Source organism: Trachinotus anak, unplaced genomic scaffold, assembly GCF_046630095.1.
Source record: "Trachinotus anak isolate AG129_WGS33_773 ecotype Australia unplaced genomic scaffold, CSIRO_AGI_Tana_v1 ptg000025l, whole genome shotgun sequence".
NCBI lineage: Eukaryota > Metazoa > Chordata > Actinopteri > Carangiformes > Carangidae > Trachinotus > Trachinotus anak.
The window spans coordinates 1,886,251-1,900,715 of NW_027273876.1; the positions used below are offsets into that span (position 1 = coordinate 1,886,251).

The 14,465-nt window shown below is 43.2% G+C and overlaps 1 protein-coding gene across 2 annotated transcripts; it reads right to left on the reverse strand.

The window, feature by feature from the left end:
• Positions 1 to 339: 339 nt before the first annotated feature.
• Positions 340 to 13,795, reverse strand: st6galnac (ST6 (alpha-N-acetyl-neuraminyl-2,3-beta-galactosyl-1,3)-N-acetylgalactosaminide alpha-2,6-sialyltransferase). 2 transcript variants are annotated; one of them, XM_071463276.1, is made up of 10 exons: positions 13,647 to 13,795; positions 12,246 to 12,618; positions 8,416 to 8,773; positions 6,542 to 6,707; positions 5,596 to 5,770; positions 4,465 to 4,603; positions 4,270 to 4,373; positions 3,235 to 3,318; positions 2,879 to 2,978; positions 340 to 2,525 (listed from the first exon to the last, which is right to left on the reverse strand). In XM_071463276.1, the coding sequence occupies exons 2-10, from the start codon at positions 12,386 to 12,388 to the stop codon at positions 2,355 to 2,357; spliced, it is 1,440 nt and encodes a 479-aa protein (XP_071319377.1). In that variant the 5' UTR covers positions 12,389 to 12,618; positions 13,647 to 13,795; the 3' UTR covers positions 340 to 2,354. The 2 variants fall into 2 exon arrangements, with proteins under 2 accessions (XP_071319377.1, XP_071319376.1); XM_071463275.1 differs by having other exon boundaries at positions 8,416 to 8,776.
• Positions 13,796 to 14,465: the final 670 nt, after the last annotated feature.

The window sequence follows — 14,465 nt, forward strand, 5'->3', positions numbered from 1 at the left end:
AAAGTTAAGAGACGTAAAGCCTCTGAACAGAAAACCTCTTCGATCTTTCACATCAACTCATGAAAAACGGGAACAAAAACAAAACTGCTGCATTTATAGTTTTGTTCAGTACATGTAGTCTATGTGCGTGTTGATCTGTTTGCTTGCTTGTGGACTAATTTTACATTTTGCATTCTTAGCTTTGTGCTGTGCACCAATTAAAAAACTGTTAATTGGAATGAATTAATAGGAGTTGTACATTATAGTCATTTGCAGGGAGTTTCTAAGAGTTTACAGTTACATGTCAGTTATGAAAATATACAAGGACCTGCATTAGAAAGAATCACAAACCCACTGAGATAAAAATCACAGTTTCTTTTTATACAAACTTTAAACAGAATCAGAGTCAGGAATTGCACTATAACGTCTCCACTTCCTCCCATTACATGTTGTAAAAATAAGATTTCATATCACTTAGTTTGAATATGTGTTGGTTCCATATACAAAGTAGCTACATTTTAAATATTCCCTGATTTACAGTATGTCTTTGGTTTCTTGTCTCCTCCCTCCATCAGTGTCTCGTCATTGCTGTTACATGATGAAAATGTATCTCATCTGTTTAATAATGCAGACAGTACATCTATTGTGGATGTGATGCCTCAGCTCAGTTTGAGATGAGGGGGCCACAGTAAATCTCAGTGAACCCAGACCCTTCATTGTCTCAGCTCAGAGAGGAGTCCAGGTGTGGCGGACAAACACGCGGATTCCTCCACACGAGTCCTTGGCGACGGCCTCGAAATCCGAACACAGAGAAAAGGCTGATGACGTCCTCGTTTGTGTTGTCGTGGAGACGTTCTGAATCGCCTCACCGGTTTCCACCTCAGTCACAATGCTTCATCCAAACTACTGATTCACATTAAAAAGGCACTGAACATCCTGTAGAGCCCACACAGTGTTTTATCATCACAGTGTGGCACCACGTAAAGTAAAAAGTACACTTATGTGCTGAGAAGATGTCAAAACAGAGAAAAAATAAGTTATGTCCCTTAAACTAAATAAACTTTCAGTTTCAAATTTTTGTCTCAATGAGCTCTACAGTTACACTCAGGTTTTTGTTACTATCCACAGTAAAACACACACACACACACACACACACACATGTACACAGAGTCGGCGACAGCACATAATGTGAGTAAATGTCAGAAAAAGACCACGGCCACTGCCAGCAGTGCTCTAACCATCTATTTAGGGCGGGTAGACGGGATATTTTAAGCAAGTGGCCGACTCAGTTGCAGTCTTGTCTGTGGTCAACGCACTGTACTACACAGCAACGAGAAACTCCACTGAAATTCAGATGGTATGATGCGCTCTAAAGTCATCCAGCAAACATGGTTTTGGTGAATCAACAGAGATAAATCTGGTTAACTTTAGGCTCGACAACATTCACTCATTCCAGCCCAGTCATAAAAAAAATTTTAAAAAAATTTAGTTGTTTAGTTTAGATTAAGTCTATAGTTCGTTTCTGATTCTCAGCAGTCATAAAAATGATCAATAAAAAACCAATAAAAATGTTGTAGTGGTGATTCTGTGATTGGTCGTTTGCCAGTGGTGGAGGCTTCGCAGCCATTTTGACAACTGTCACTTTCAGAAATCCCCAAAACCTTTGACTGCAAATTAAAAAATGGGGACTGATGTGAACAGCTTCTGCTCATTACTCCGATTAATCAGATCCAGCAGTGCTTTAAGCTAAATGCTAACATTAGCATTGTCAATATGCTAACAAGCTGTTGTTTAGCAGGCAAAATCTTTGCTGTGTTCACCATCTTAATTTAAGGCATTAGCATGCTAACGTTACAGAGTAAAGCTGAGGCTGATGGGAATGTTGTGAGCTTTGGTTATGTATATAGTATAAAGTCAGGGGATAATCAAACTCATTAGCATTCAAGCCAATGTGTCTGGAGATAATTCAGTGTTAGATGACAAGTCAGTGGATCACCAGAGTCATCAGGATTCATCCTCTGGGGACCTTTAATATTTTAGATTCTAGATGTCTGGTCCTATTTAACCTGTGAATCACCAAAACCATGCTTTCTGGGAAAATTAAATGTTCATAAAAGTTTTAAACAAACGCTTTTTTGATAAATAAAACTAAATCTGCTTCCTGAACAATCACAGCAGTCATTTAAAAAGAAGAAGAAGAAAAATGCTCGTTTCCTTCATAACAAGAAAACTTCTGCTGCCTGTTCGCTTCGCCCAGTTCAGAGAGTCATGAACAGTCATTCTGAAACGAGGCGGGCAGGGTCGTCTGGGTTTAGACTTCCTCTGTCCTCTCCATCATGCCGGTAACCTGACATTCTCTTCTGCTGGACCTGAATTCACTGGCGCATGTAGAGTCGGAGGAGGCCGGCCTGGTGCAGCTGCTGCCACAGAGACATCTCCATGCGCAGGTCGTGGTTGATGAAGAAGCCCACAGGGTGGTAGCTGTTGTCGTAGTAGTGGTCAGAGTAGTTCTTGTAGTCTGGGGTCATGAAGCCGTACGCACTCACCTTCACCAACAAAGGAAACACAGAACACATAATCAAGCAGAGTGTAAGACTAACTGACATCTGATTGGCTAATAGGGGTTCGAGCTCTCGTCTTTACGGGTTGAAAAGCAGGTTTCGACAGTGATGAGGGAAGCTCTGGGTCACACAGTTGGCACAGCTACACGCTGTGGTTGGATTGCATCTCTACCCACAATCAGTCAAGGCCACACAATATCAGTCGCACAGTGCGTGCTCCCACAGGAAGCTGCTGCCAGTCAAAACACTCTCACGCTACGGGGCAAGTGCAGCCTCGCCCTGCAGTAAACAAACCTCCGACTGGCAGCAATATACAGAACAGTAACGACAGAGGTTACCTGGTCGCAGGTGTGCAGCGCTGCCAACAGCATCACAGCTCCCGTTGATGGGCGGTAAATGTTCTTGTATTTGGTTTTCAGAGCATTAGATCGGAGGAATCTGAAGCAAACAGAGATACGTGTGTGGTGTTGGTGCTTTCAGGGACACTGCAGCTTAATTTAGGTTAAAAGTGGAGAAAGAGGATATGAAAGTTTCACACACATAAATAGACCAGCCATGCTCCTCTTTTGCCCTCTGCCAACACTGAGAGGGAGGAAGCACAGCCTCCATTTTTTCTTTTAATCCCACTTCCAACTATTTGAAACATGAGTCCTGCTTTCATTCTGCTCACCTGCCCTGCAGGTAATTCGCTCACCTGTTTCTGATGTAACGGATGAAATCTGGGTGGTACATCTTCAGCTTCTCAGCCGACACGTCCTCTCCAAAGTATTTCAAAGGACTGTGGAGGAAATACAACATTATTGTACATAAAATAGCCGAAGAAGAACTTTTCTGTGTGCGATGCAGTAACAATCAGCTGAGTCTGAGTGGAAATATTTACATGCTGGTGAAATTATGGAAGTGGTAAAGATCAGTTTGCTGCAGTGAGTTTTGAAGTCTCAGCTCTAACCACTGACCCACGGTGTGACACAGGAACGCTGCTGTGTATGGACAGGAGTAATAAAATGAAACAGAAATAACTGCACTTCTGTCTCAGGCAAATGTTCCACCTCAATGTGTTAATATTCTTACAGAGACAATGCTATCATACAGATGTTCAGCTTTACTGATGCTAATAGTGCTAAACACAAAACTATTGTTAGTTTTGCAAGTATTTCAAAAAAATTAAAATTTGGATCTGATGATGGGCGAGAGGGAAGCCAGTTTAATACCAGAGATATTTTTCCCTCAAAGCAACAAATGATGGTCTCAAAAACCAGGGGATGAAAAAAGTCAGGAGGATTCATCCTCTGGGAACCACGACTGTCTGAACCAAATTTCATGGCCATTAATCCAATATTTGTGGAGATATGTCAGTCTGGATTAAAGTGGTGGAGTCTGTCATGACCCTGGAGAGACTGAACTGATTAAAGGTCCAATGTTTTACACTTTGCCTCTGTCTTATCTGAAGTGTTGATCTCCATCAGAAGATATATTTGTGGTTTTAAGAACCAAAAACTATGAGCGTTGTTTTACTTCCTCTCTCAGGCTTCTCTCTGGAGCTCTAGTAACAACAGGTCGGTCCGCCAATCAGAGAAGAGGATCTGAGCCTCTGACCATTACTGCCTTGTTGTGACATCACAAAGTTCCAGAAGTCCTGAGGGCTGGTTTTAAGGCTCAGTAGAACTTAGACCTGCTTTATAATCAGAAAACCTGCCATCACTACGACAGCCTGTGGAACGTAGCTTACTCTTTGGCCTTCTCTGGCCCTCTCTCCACTGGAGTGTGTGTGGCTGCAGCCTTCATCAGCAGGTAATCACGGTCGTGATCGGGCAGAAAGATGTATCGTGTTTCCTGTTGGAGAGCAGCAGAGGGAGAGGGACGTGACTCAGGCCTGACTCTGTATCTTTCAATAAGGAAAGACTTCTTTTGTTTTGGCCCTGACCTTTGACACAGGGGGTCCTCTGTACCCGACTCCTGCGTAGCTCCTCACGGAGTTCATTAATGTGTTGGTGGAGAAAGTGTAGTGGGTGGTCCGAGACCCCACGTCCTGCTCAAAGCCCTTAATGATCGCCCCATTGGTCCTGAGGATCACAGTATGCGACACATTCACATGAAAGGACATACACAAACATGAAAACAGAAGGTTTCTGTTAATTATCCTTTTATGCACCAGTCAGTCCAGCAAACACACACCAGTCTGACTGAATGACTGTTTGTCTAATGGAGTTTTATTGCTACAACTGCTTTTTAACAAAACCCAGACCATAACCAGCCTGAGACATGAGGGACCTGAGCAGCTGTTCAGATTCTCTCTTCAGATCCTCTGTTAACATCACTGTCAATAATTAACCAGCTTCAGATAAACTGCCTGATAACATGCCAATGACAAACTGGCTATGTTTCAATAGTTTGTAATTTAGTAACATATTACAAAGGGTTAGGGCTTTATGTACCACGACTCACTGCTGGGGAACGTCCCCCTCCCTCCACAGATTTCCTGTCTGTATCTCTACAGCCACTGTCAACTGAAGCTAAAACCGAAATCTCAAAACAAATATTCAAAGGCACATTTTGGGAACTGGGGGAGTGTAACAAGTTTTGTAATTATACAAAGTTATTACAAATCTTTTGATAATAAAAATCACAAATTCTGGGGCAGCATTTCCCTCTGAACTGGTGATTATTTTGTTAATTAAACATTTAAGTCTTTTTTTTCTTTTTTCACCAAAGATACAAAACATTTCATTGATCTAGAGTTTGCAGCTTTTCTTTGTTATTGTGAAATGAGTATTTTTAATTTCAGACGATGACTTAAGAAAATAATGATCAGATTATCTATAATGAAAAAAAAAAACCAGCAAGTTACTGGGATAATTTTATTTCCTATAAATTGTAGTTAAGTGCTGCTCTGCACATTTCTGTGGGGGAGGGAGCGACAGAAGCTGCATGGGCTCTGCACCACACCCCTGCAAATATGTGGCTCTAGACAAAACATGCAACAAAATGGATGTGATTGTCAGAGTGACATTTTTCTCCAGTAAAGAAACTTTTCATCCAGGATCAGTTCTTCTACCTGAAGACGTAGTGATGACTGTCAATCTCCGGCCCTTTCTTTGAGTCCTTCAGGATCCCTCCATTCCCCACCACAGCACAGCGGATACACTTTGATTGATTGCTGCGATCCCTCCAGTCATCCAACAGCTGCCAGTTAGCAGAGAGGTTGAGGACGGAGAGAGTTTCCACCACAGCTGTCGACACAGAAGAACAGAATTCATCTTGATGGGATTTATTTAACAAAACATGTCACACAGTTTTCACAAAAATCCCTCAACAATGACGAAAAGATTAATTTGTGGAACCAATTTTTGTTTTGTTTTTTTTGGATCTTTGTAATTGCATCCACCCACAGATTGAGTTATTCGCAACAGGTCTGAAAGAAAGAAAGCCCCTGAAGCTACATGAGTGGGCACACATACAGGAAGCTCCTGTTAGCGCAGCATGATAATCATGTTGACTGTGATGTGGTTTCCCTCGATCAATTATCTAAAACACTTTGTCTGGAAACATGTCAGATGCAGATGTCACAACACGCAGCACACCGTCAGCTTCAGAAGAGCTTCACTGTCTGCACACTGGTTCTCATTTGATTTGCATTTGCATAAAAAGAAAATGTGTTTCAATCAGTGCTTCATCAGGGTCATGAACATGTGCATTGGGCCAAAGCACACACAGCTTGTGTAGTGATGGTACACAGGCGCATCGGTTATTAAAAAACAATATATATATAAAAAAAAACAAAAAAACAAAAAAAACAGTGGAATTAATATTTGAATAAAGTAATGAGAAAAAAAACCTAATAAAGATTTTTTATACAATAATAAAAAAAAATATATAGAAAAGGTTTGCATACAATTAAAAACATAGAATAATAAAATATTTTAGAAAATGAAAAAATGGAACATAATGAAATAAAAATATATGAAAAGAAAAAATACACAGAATAAAACAAAGACACTCACTTTTGTAATCGATCCCTCCCCAGCCGTGTGCTCCCGGGTATTTGCTGAGGCGCTGGTATTGTTCAAGAGTTGCATGTTTTGCAAACTGCAGGACTGGAATATGTTGCAGAAACCGCCCACCAAATTCAGTTTGTGCAACCTGATTTCGGATGCCGCCTGGGCAGTCCTGTGGGGAGCAGATAACACCTCACCGTTATCAAACCACATACATAAAGTCTTATCTTCACCCTCCACAGCTTAGTCACAGCATACAGTTACTGTGTGGCCTACGTGATCATTACAGATGCAGCATCATCAGTTCCACTTAGGAGGCTGCACAACCTCAATATTAACCTCCAGACTCTCACTGGAAACAATTATCCAGTAATTACAAGCCTACAAAAGAACAAGGCTAACGACAGGACGGAAGCTGGTGGTTTCACCCAGAGGAAGACATTTCCATTACAAGATTTACATGGACACTTTGCTGATGCATGAAATCCAAAACTACATGCACACGCAGACGAGGAAGCACGAAAAGGTTCCACACATTCAAACACAGCAACACGCGATTGGCACCGAGCTCATTAGCAACTTTATCCCCTTGACTGAGTTTTCTGCCCCTGGTTCTCTGTGGAATCAATTATCGATTCAGTCTGTGCTGCTTCTTCTTATGTAACAGCTCAAAGCCTAAACTGCAGCTTAACTCAGCTGATGCTTTAAAAGCTGCTTCAAACTAAATTTCAGTGTGTGTGGTAAAAAAAAAAAAAAAAAAAAAAAAAGATTGTGATTCACCATATGGAGATATTATTTCATTACACTCTCACAAACCCTGTGATCTCCCCCATGAGACATTCAAAGACTGAATGTTTTCATTTCATCTTGTCTGTTTTCCTGCCTCTGTGTTTCCCCGAGTGGAGCCAGCTGACAACGCAACATGTGCCGATGACACACATTCAGGCTCTTGGAGACTTGACTATTCTATTACACATTTACTGGGAGGACCCACCCAGTACAACTATGGCTGCCGCCCAGTGACAGACTCTCCAGCCTGTTTTCCACCATAATTAATATTCACATTTTTCAAACAAATCCCATGAAAAAAACAAAACCATCAATGACAAAGTACTGTTGGTGTTTCCAATTCCTTCATTACCACACACACACACACACACACACACACACACACACACACAGTAGTTTATTTTGACTCATTCCCACACACATGGCCCTGCTGCTGTAAATACTCACTAGAACACCAAATGTGGATTCATCCGCCGCTGAAAATAGTCCAGGTCAGTTTTTAAGTAAGACTATACAGAGGGAGCTGCCTTCAGCAGGAGTCAGTGGACTGGGGTTGGAGAGCCACAGACATAGTATGGAAACCAGAAAGTTTTCCAAAAACATACAAACAGATCGTTGGTTTTTCACAGGATTTGTTTACAAAAAGAAAAATATAGAATATTGTAAAAAACTTTGTCTTTAATAAATATGTCTGTAAAATTTACAGTAGAATTTTAAAATGGTGACAAATGGAAAAATTCTTCACAGCTGGGGCCCTGGGGACAGTACTCTAGAGCTGAATTAGTTGATTAATTGATTGAAAGAAAAATATCTGGCAACAATTCTGATAACTGATCAACTGTGGTCTCTGTCTAACCAACAGCCCAAAACCCAAGGAAGTCTTGTCTTTGAGAAGCTGGGACCAGTAAATGTTACTGGATAAAAACCATTGACGTCATTATTGTTTTCTACAAACCAGTGGCTGCAGATTAGTGTGACCAGTGCGACACTTCAGTCACAAACACTCTGCACATGTAAACTTTAATTTTCAGAGGTCTGCACAGATGGATGAAGCCACACAAGCAGATGCTGCACAGTCAAGGAGAACTCACCGTTTGTGGAGGGACGTCTTCACTCATGTAAGTGTCTCCAATGAAGGGGGGCTCTGTTGGTCGGGCTGCCTGCGTGGGCTGTGGACGCTGCAGTGCAGGGGTGTTGGCACTAGTCCGGGTTCTACCCACACCCTCAGGACTGGAAGTGGACTTTGAGACATCCTGGACTTTGTTCCCTGCTGGTTTTTGATGCTGTGCAGCTGTGGATGTTTGAGTTTTTCGGGTCTGTGTGGCACCTGTGTGCTCATGCAGAACTGTTCCAGAGGAGAGCTCTGGGTGAAAGGGGGAGGTAGGAGGCGGATGGTTCCACTGGTCACTGCTGTTCTTGCTGTGCAGAGGCTCCTCAGAGTCTCCTGAGCTGCTGTGGAAGACAGAACAACATGAAGCAGTGAGCTCAGCAGGTCACTGCCAGAAATAAATCACCTGAAACCAGCCCCCCTCCCTACAAGCTCTCATGTGGTGAGCTGCACTTCCTCAAAGGTAGAGTCTGACGTGTCGGAAACGAGCTTCTTTGTTTCCTTGACAAGAGTTAGATGAGAAGATTGATACCAGTCTGCTGCTGTACAACAAATATGTAGACTAGCTGGAAGCAGCAGCCAGTTAGCTTAGCTTAGCATAAAGAGTGAAAACAGGGGCACTGAGCTAGGCTTATGACTGAGGTAATCACAGATGCTAGTGTGTCGTCACTTTGTTCCAGTCTTTATGCTAAGCTAAGCTAACTCTTACCATCTATAGGCAAGAAAGTGCATTTTCTAAAACACTGAACTATCATTTTAGCAATTTCAAAATAATAGACATGTCAGAGAAATGTATTTCTGTAAAAAATAAAAATAAGATTTATATTTTTTAAATAGTCAAAATTGGACATTGGATGGACTTTTGTCATTGATGAGTTTACATAAACATTCATTTTACACATTTCAGGTATTATTATGTTTCATTTTGAGGAACTAGACACCGTCTCTTCCTAGAAACAGTGTCTCTGATAGTCAGCAAAACAACTTGTCACCAGTTTAAGTGTTTTCTATGACAGGAACAGACTGTTTCTTAGCAAGCTGTTGATCTCTCTGAGGATCATCCTGTTCAAATGAAACCAAACCATCTGACTTATTACCACCACGGAAGTGAGGAAAAAAAGGTATTCTGTAATTTGGGTGAAGCGGCCCTTCAATCAAGCTCTAACTTCCCCAAAACAACACGTAGATAAGATTTGAGAAACTGGGAGGATGTGAAGCATACGGAGGAAAAGAAGTTGGTTTTTGACTCTGTCAGACTGGTTTTTTTAGTGCAGCAGTGGGGTCATTTGTTTCTGGCACAGAGATGCCACTGTCAGACACACAATCACAATTTATCATGAGGTTTTGTTGTTAAGTTTTGTTTAAGAAACAGGAAGTGAAACTGTATTTTCTGGTACATTAGCATGCTCAGTAGATATGCAGTGTATGCAGGGATTGTATGAACATGGGCCCCTGGGCACAGACAGGTAAAAGGCCCCTCACCTCTTTCCTTACGGGACCTCTAGACACACAACTACAAATGACGACTGGTCCAATTGTGTCTCTCTCTGGTTGTTTCTCTGCAGTCATTCTACATCTCTTTGTAGTCATTCTGACTGTCTTTGTGGCTGTTTCTGACTCTGGCATTAAACTACTTCAATAAATTCAGTTGCAAAACATATGTACATAGTGTTCTCCTGCTCAACATTTACTATTATTATTTATTTATTTATTTTAGAAGGTATTACATGTGTTTTATTTTGAGGAATACAGAAAAGATTTTCTTTGATTTCCTCAGGAGGCAATAATTGTTGTTGCTTGACTATTGAGTATTTATCTGGGACTTTGCCCTTCACCTCTATTCACTACAGACCCTTTCAGTCTGCATCATACACAGGCCGTGTCAGTGTAACGTACGTTTGTTTCAACAGGGTCATGTCAGAAAAAACTGCTTCAATCAGTCGATGAAAATGTTGATTTAACTTTAAAAAAAACGATTGAACTTTTACTAAAAAAGGTGTTCATGAAAACATGTGAGGTATCCCACATCAAACGGAGCTGCAGCAGGAAGTGCGGAGGATCTGCACGTGGTTATTTTTACCCAGGCAGTCAGATTAAAGAACAGCTTTTAAAATGAAAGACCTGTGAGCTCCCTGTGCCCAGACTTAGGCTGCCATTCACTGTCTGACACAGGCCTTTGAAAAACAGCCATCTTTTCCATTCCCCCACCCCCCCCAGACTTAATGCATCTTATCTGGACCTGCTGGCTTTTAAAGCTGGAGCGCTGCCCGTTATTAACAAAGCTTACATTTCACATACGTGTGTAAGGGACCCCTCCTGTGAAATAACTCCAGGCTTTTTCTTTTTTTTCATTAGTGCAGCCGGAGTGTGTGAGCTGTGTGGCTCCTTTGTTAAAACCACAATGATACAACTGGGGGGGGGGTAAGTGCTGGTTACAAAAAACCCATGGAACTTTTCATACCACTCATGATCTAAGAGTTTAAACATTTTAGAGCTAAATCTGACCTGGAGTCTCCTCTGTCTGTGGTTTAGGACACATATGGATGCCATACACACAGCAGCCACAGAGCACTTGGACAGTGACGGTTTGTGTTGTTGTGTTGAATCTGAACTGTACACAAATAAGAAATGAAAACTCTCAGCTTTACTCAGAGTTTACATCCACCGCAGATTAACAGAGTAGGAGGTGGAGCCTTTTTTTATACAGGCGCCAAAGTTTGGGCGAAGTAAGTGGAAAAAGTTCAGATGTAAGATGTAAGAGGTCCGTCACCAATTCTACATGTCAAAGCTCATTTACTTCTCTCAGTCTCTCAACAAGAGCTCCGCCTGTGAAAAGTGTGCAAAGTCGTCTGTGGCTCAGTTTGAGGTTTGAGACGACACGTTTTACCTGCAGCCTGCATCAGTTTCCTGGTGAGATTCAGGCCCACTCGGCTGTTTACTGTCTAACTGCAGTGATGTGACGTGTGCAGGTTTATCACTAGAAGCCTGAAACACTGAGGAAATAACACAGCCATCTATCACAGAGGAAGGAACTAATGTTAGACACCATTAAAGGTCAAATGTACATTTACTCATGTACTGCACACAAGTACAACTTTGAAGTACTTGTGTTTTACTGTTTAAATTTTGTATTACTTTATAATTCTACTTTATTATCCTACATTCTGGAGGGAAATATTTTTCTCCTCTAGATTTACCTGGAAACTTTAGTTTCTAGTTACTTTATGATTTTACATAATTGATATGATGAAAATGACCTGGACAATGTGATGCTTAAAAACGACTCTGCCTAACTTTTCATACTGTAAGTGAATTTTGCTGATGATACTTTTCTACTTTGACTTGTAAAAGTATTTTCACAGTGTTATTGTTACTTTCTTCTTCCTCTTCAGTTCTTCTTCTGCTTTTTAATAAAGTAACAGTTGATGTTTTGTGTCAGTGCTGCAGCCAGTTTTGCTCCCTCCTTGTTTTAGCAGTTTTTTGCCTTGAGTCTGGTCTTCAGCAAGTGAAATGCATGATCAGCTGAAGGTGATCATGTGACTTAACTCTCTGGTTGCCTGACTGTACTGTAGGATCACTGTTCTGCTGAATTCTCCTAAAATTAAAGGAGAACTCAGATTAAACCACATTAAACTGATGCAGTTCTTCTAATTAAATGTAAACTCAACTCTTTAACCTCAGTTATCGTCTCGTTTCACGTCCGCTGTGCCGCAGAGCAGTGACAGTGTGAGGACACGTCTCTGTCCTCACACTGTCTCACTGCCCCCTCTACATGAACAGCTCAGAATCAGTGCAGGTTGTCCCCTCACTCACCTGCTCGTCCCCTGTGTCAGGACATAGAAGGGTCTCACAGGCACTATGGACCAGTACAGAGGCCCCTGCACACACAGGACGTAGAAAAACAGCAGGAAGCTGACAGTGGCCCCACAAAGAGCCAGCCTCGTGAGGAACGCCATCCCCGTCACGGAGCGTGTGACCCCGGCCCGAGGGCTGTGTGTGCTCGCCCTGCCCTCCGCCCCGCCTGAAGGAGCATGAGGAGGCAGGCGAGGATGCTGTCCCACTCAGGACAGTTTTCTGTGGTTTTCTGGTCCACCAGAGGAGGGACGGCGGGGGTATCGGTGATGGTGGGGGATTTAATTAGCCTACCACAGGATCTGGGCTCCACTCTGGGCTTCTGTCAACACAGCTACAGTGGGAGGGAGATAGAAAGAGAGAGTTGGAACAAGGGCAAAGACTTGGGGGGTGGGGGCAGCATGGCAGCAAACTTTATCTTTCAGCGTCAACAGAGGCCAAAATAATCCCTTTTTAATGAAGCCTTTGCTCATGATGCTGAACACAAAGTGCTGGGTCACAATCTTCACATCCTCTCACACCCGGCTCTTCTTTCTCTGCTCTCTGCGCTCGCGGTCCGTGAAGAAACACACGCTGAATGTAAAAGAGTCTCACTCCGGCACAGAGAAGCTCAACAGGCAACATTCAGGCCGCTCCTCTCAAGCCTACAGTCAGCTGGTGGCCGACAACAAACACAGGAAGTCAGACAACTTAGCTACAGGAAACTTCTTCTCAGTGGCTCCGCCTGTTGAGGTCAACTGCACACTGAGACCCTGAAATCTAGAGGAACTGAGGGTATTAGCATAAACACCCAACACCACCCCTCTCCACCTCTCACCTCTCTGTAAGTGCTGTAATAAACAGCCTGAGGTGAGGTGCCGAAATCTGCCCTGTAAACTTCTCAAGTCAAGACTCAAGCTGCTTTCTTAAATCCACAGAGCCCTCAGAGGTAAATCGCTTAATAAGCGGGTGAATCAGGAGAAGAACAGCACTGATGGCAGCGAGGGAGGGAGTGATACTGTTTCCCAGGCTGGTGTGAGAAGGTGTTCTGGCTGAGGCTGAGTGGGGAATGGAAAAAATGTGTTGCAGTGATCCAGTGATAAACTCAGCCCCCATGTCTCTGATAACACACAACAGGAAAACTAGCTGTATCAGAGATTTCTCATTTGAATAACTGTCAGAAATAATCTCACTAAGAGCCAGAGCCAAATATAAGAGGCAAAACTACGCATCACACTGTGACAAACTGTGACTCAATCTCTCTTCCTTTAGTCCGAGGTCTCCAGTCTCTCGTCTCTGTCTCTGTCCTCGTCTAACAGACACACAAAACTCCTCCAACACAACCCAGAAACATTAAAGACAGAAAACCGAGTGTCCTCTCACCAGTAGAAGATCCTCGTTGCTCTGTGGTCTCAGTCTCTCCCTCATGCTGGTGTAATAATGTCAGCACACTCCTCTAAGTTAGGAGAGCTCTGCTGCTCATCTAGTGTGGAGCGGCTGCACTGCCAGCCTCAGCACTGTATGGGCGGGACCATTGTGAAATGAGCAACAGCTGCTGGCAATTGGTCAACCCCCACAACTCCAGAGCACGAGTGGAAGGAGGGGGGGTGGAGAGAGAGAAAGAAGGCCACTCCAGGCAGCAGGCAGTAAAGTTAGACATGAGCAGGCAGCCCTGAGGAGCTCTGCTATGCTCACTATGTGTGGAGACCCCTGAACACAGCGCAGTCATGACAGGCAGGAGGCAGGGGGCAGAAAACACACGAGTGTAAACACACAGGAACTGTCAGGTGGCAAGCAGGAACATGTAGTCTGAGCTTCTGCAAGGCAGCACACAGCCTGCACAAATCAAGAGAGGAGGACACATTCACTCCTCCATACACTCCTCCATCCATCCTTCCAGTCGAGTCAGTCAGCTGGGCCCTCAAAGCCAAGTGAGTCAACAGCCAGCGAGCCCGAGGTTCGGTTTCCTCTGTGAAAAGGAAAGGAAATACGCTGAAAGGGGGAGACACGTTTCAGTGCGCACCACCAGTTGCGTTAGCGGTCCAGAGGAAGTGAGCTAGCTGGAGGGCGAGGAAGAAAAAGAAGGGGGACAGGGGGAGGAGGAGGAGGAGAAGTGGGTCAGCTGTGGACATTATTCCAGATGTATAGGCTGAAACATCCCTGAGGTGGTTTTCGCTCGTCTCCATACAGCCAGTGAAGAGG

Coding starts and splice junctions, on each gene's coding strand:
- st6galnac (XM_071463275.1), bottom strand. CDS start 12,388: ATGGCGTTCCTCACGAGGCTGGCTCTTTGTGGGGCCACTGTCAGCTTC. Junction 6,708..8,415: donor AAGACGTCCCTCCACAAACG/GTGAGTTCTCCT, acceptor TGCTCCCCACAG/GACTGCCCAGGCGGCATCCG. Junction 2,526..2,878: donor CGCTGCACACCTGCGACCAG/GTAACCTCTGTC, acceptor TTGTTGGTGAAG/GTGAGTGCGTACGGCTTCAT.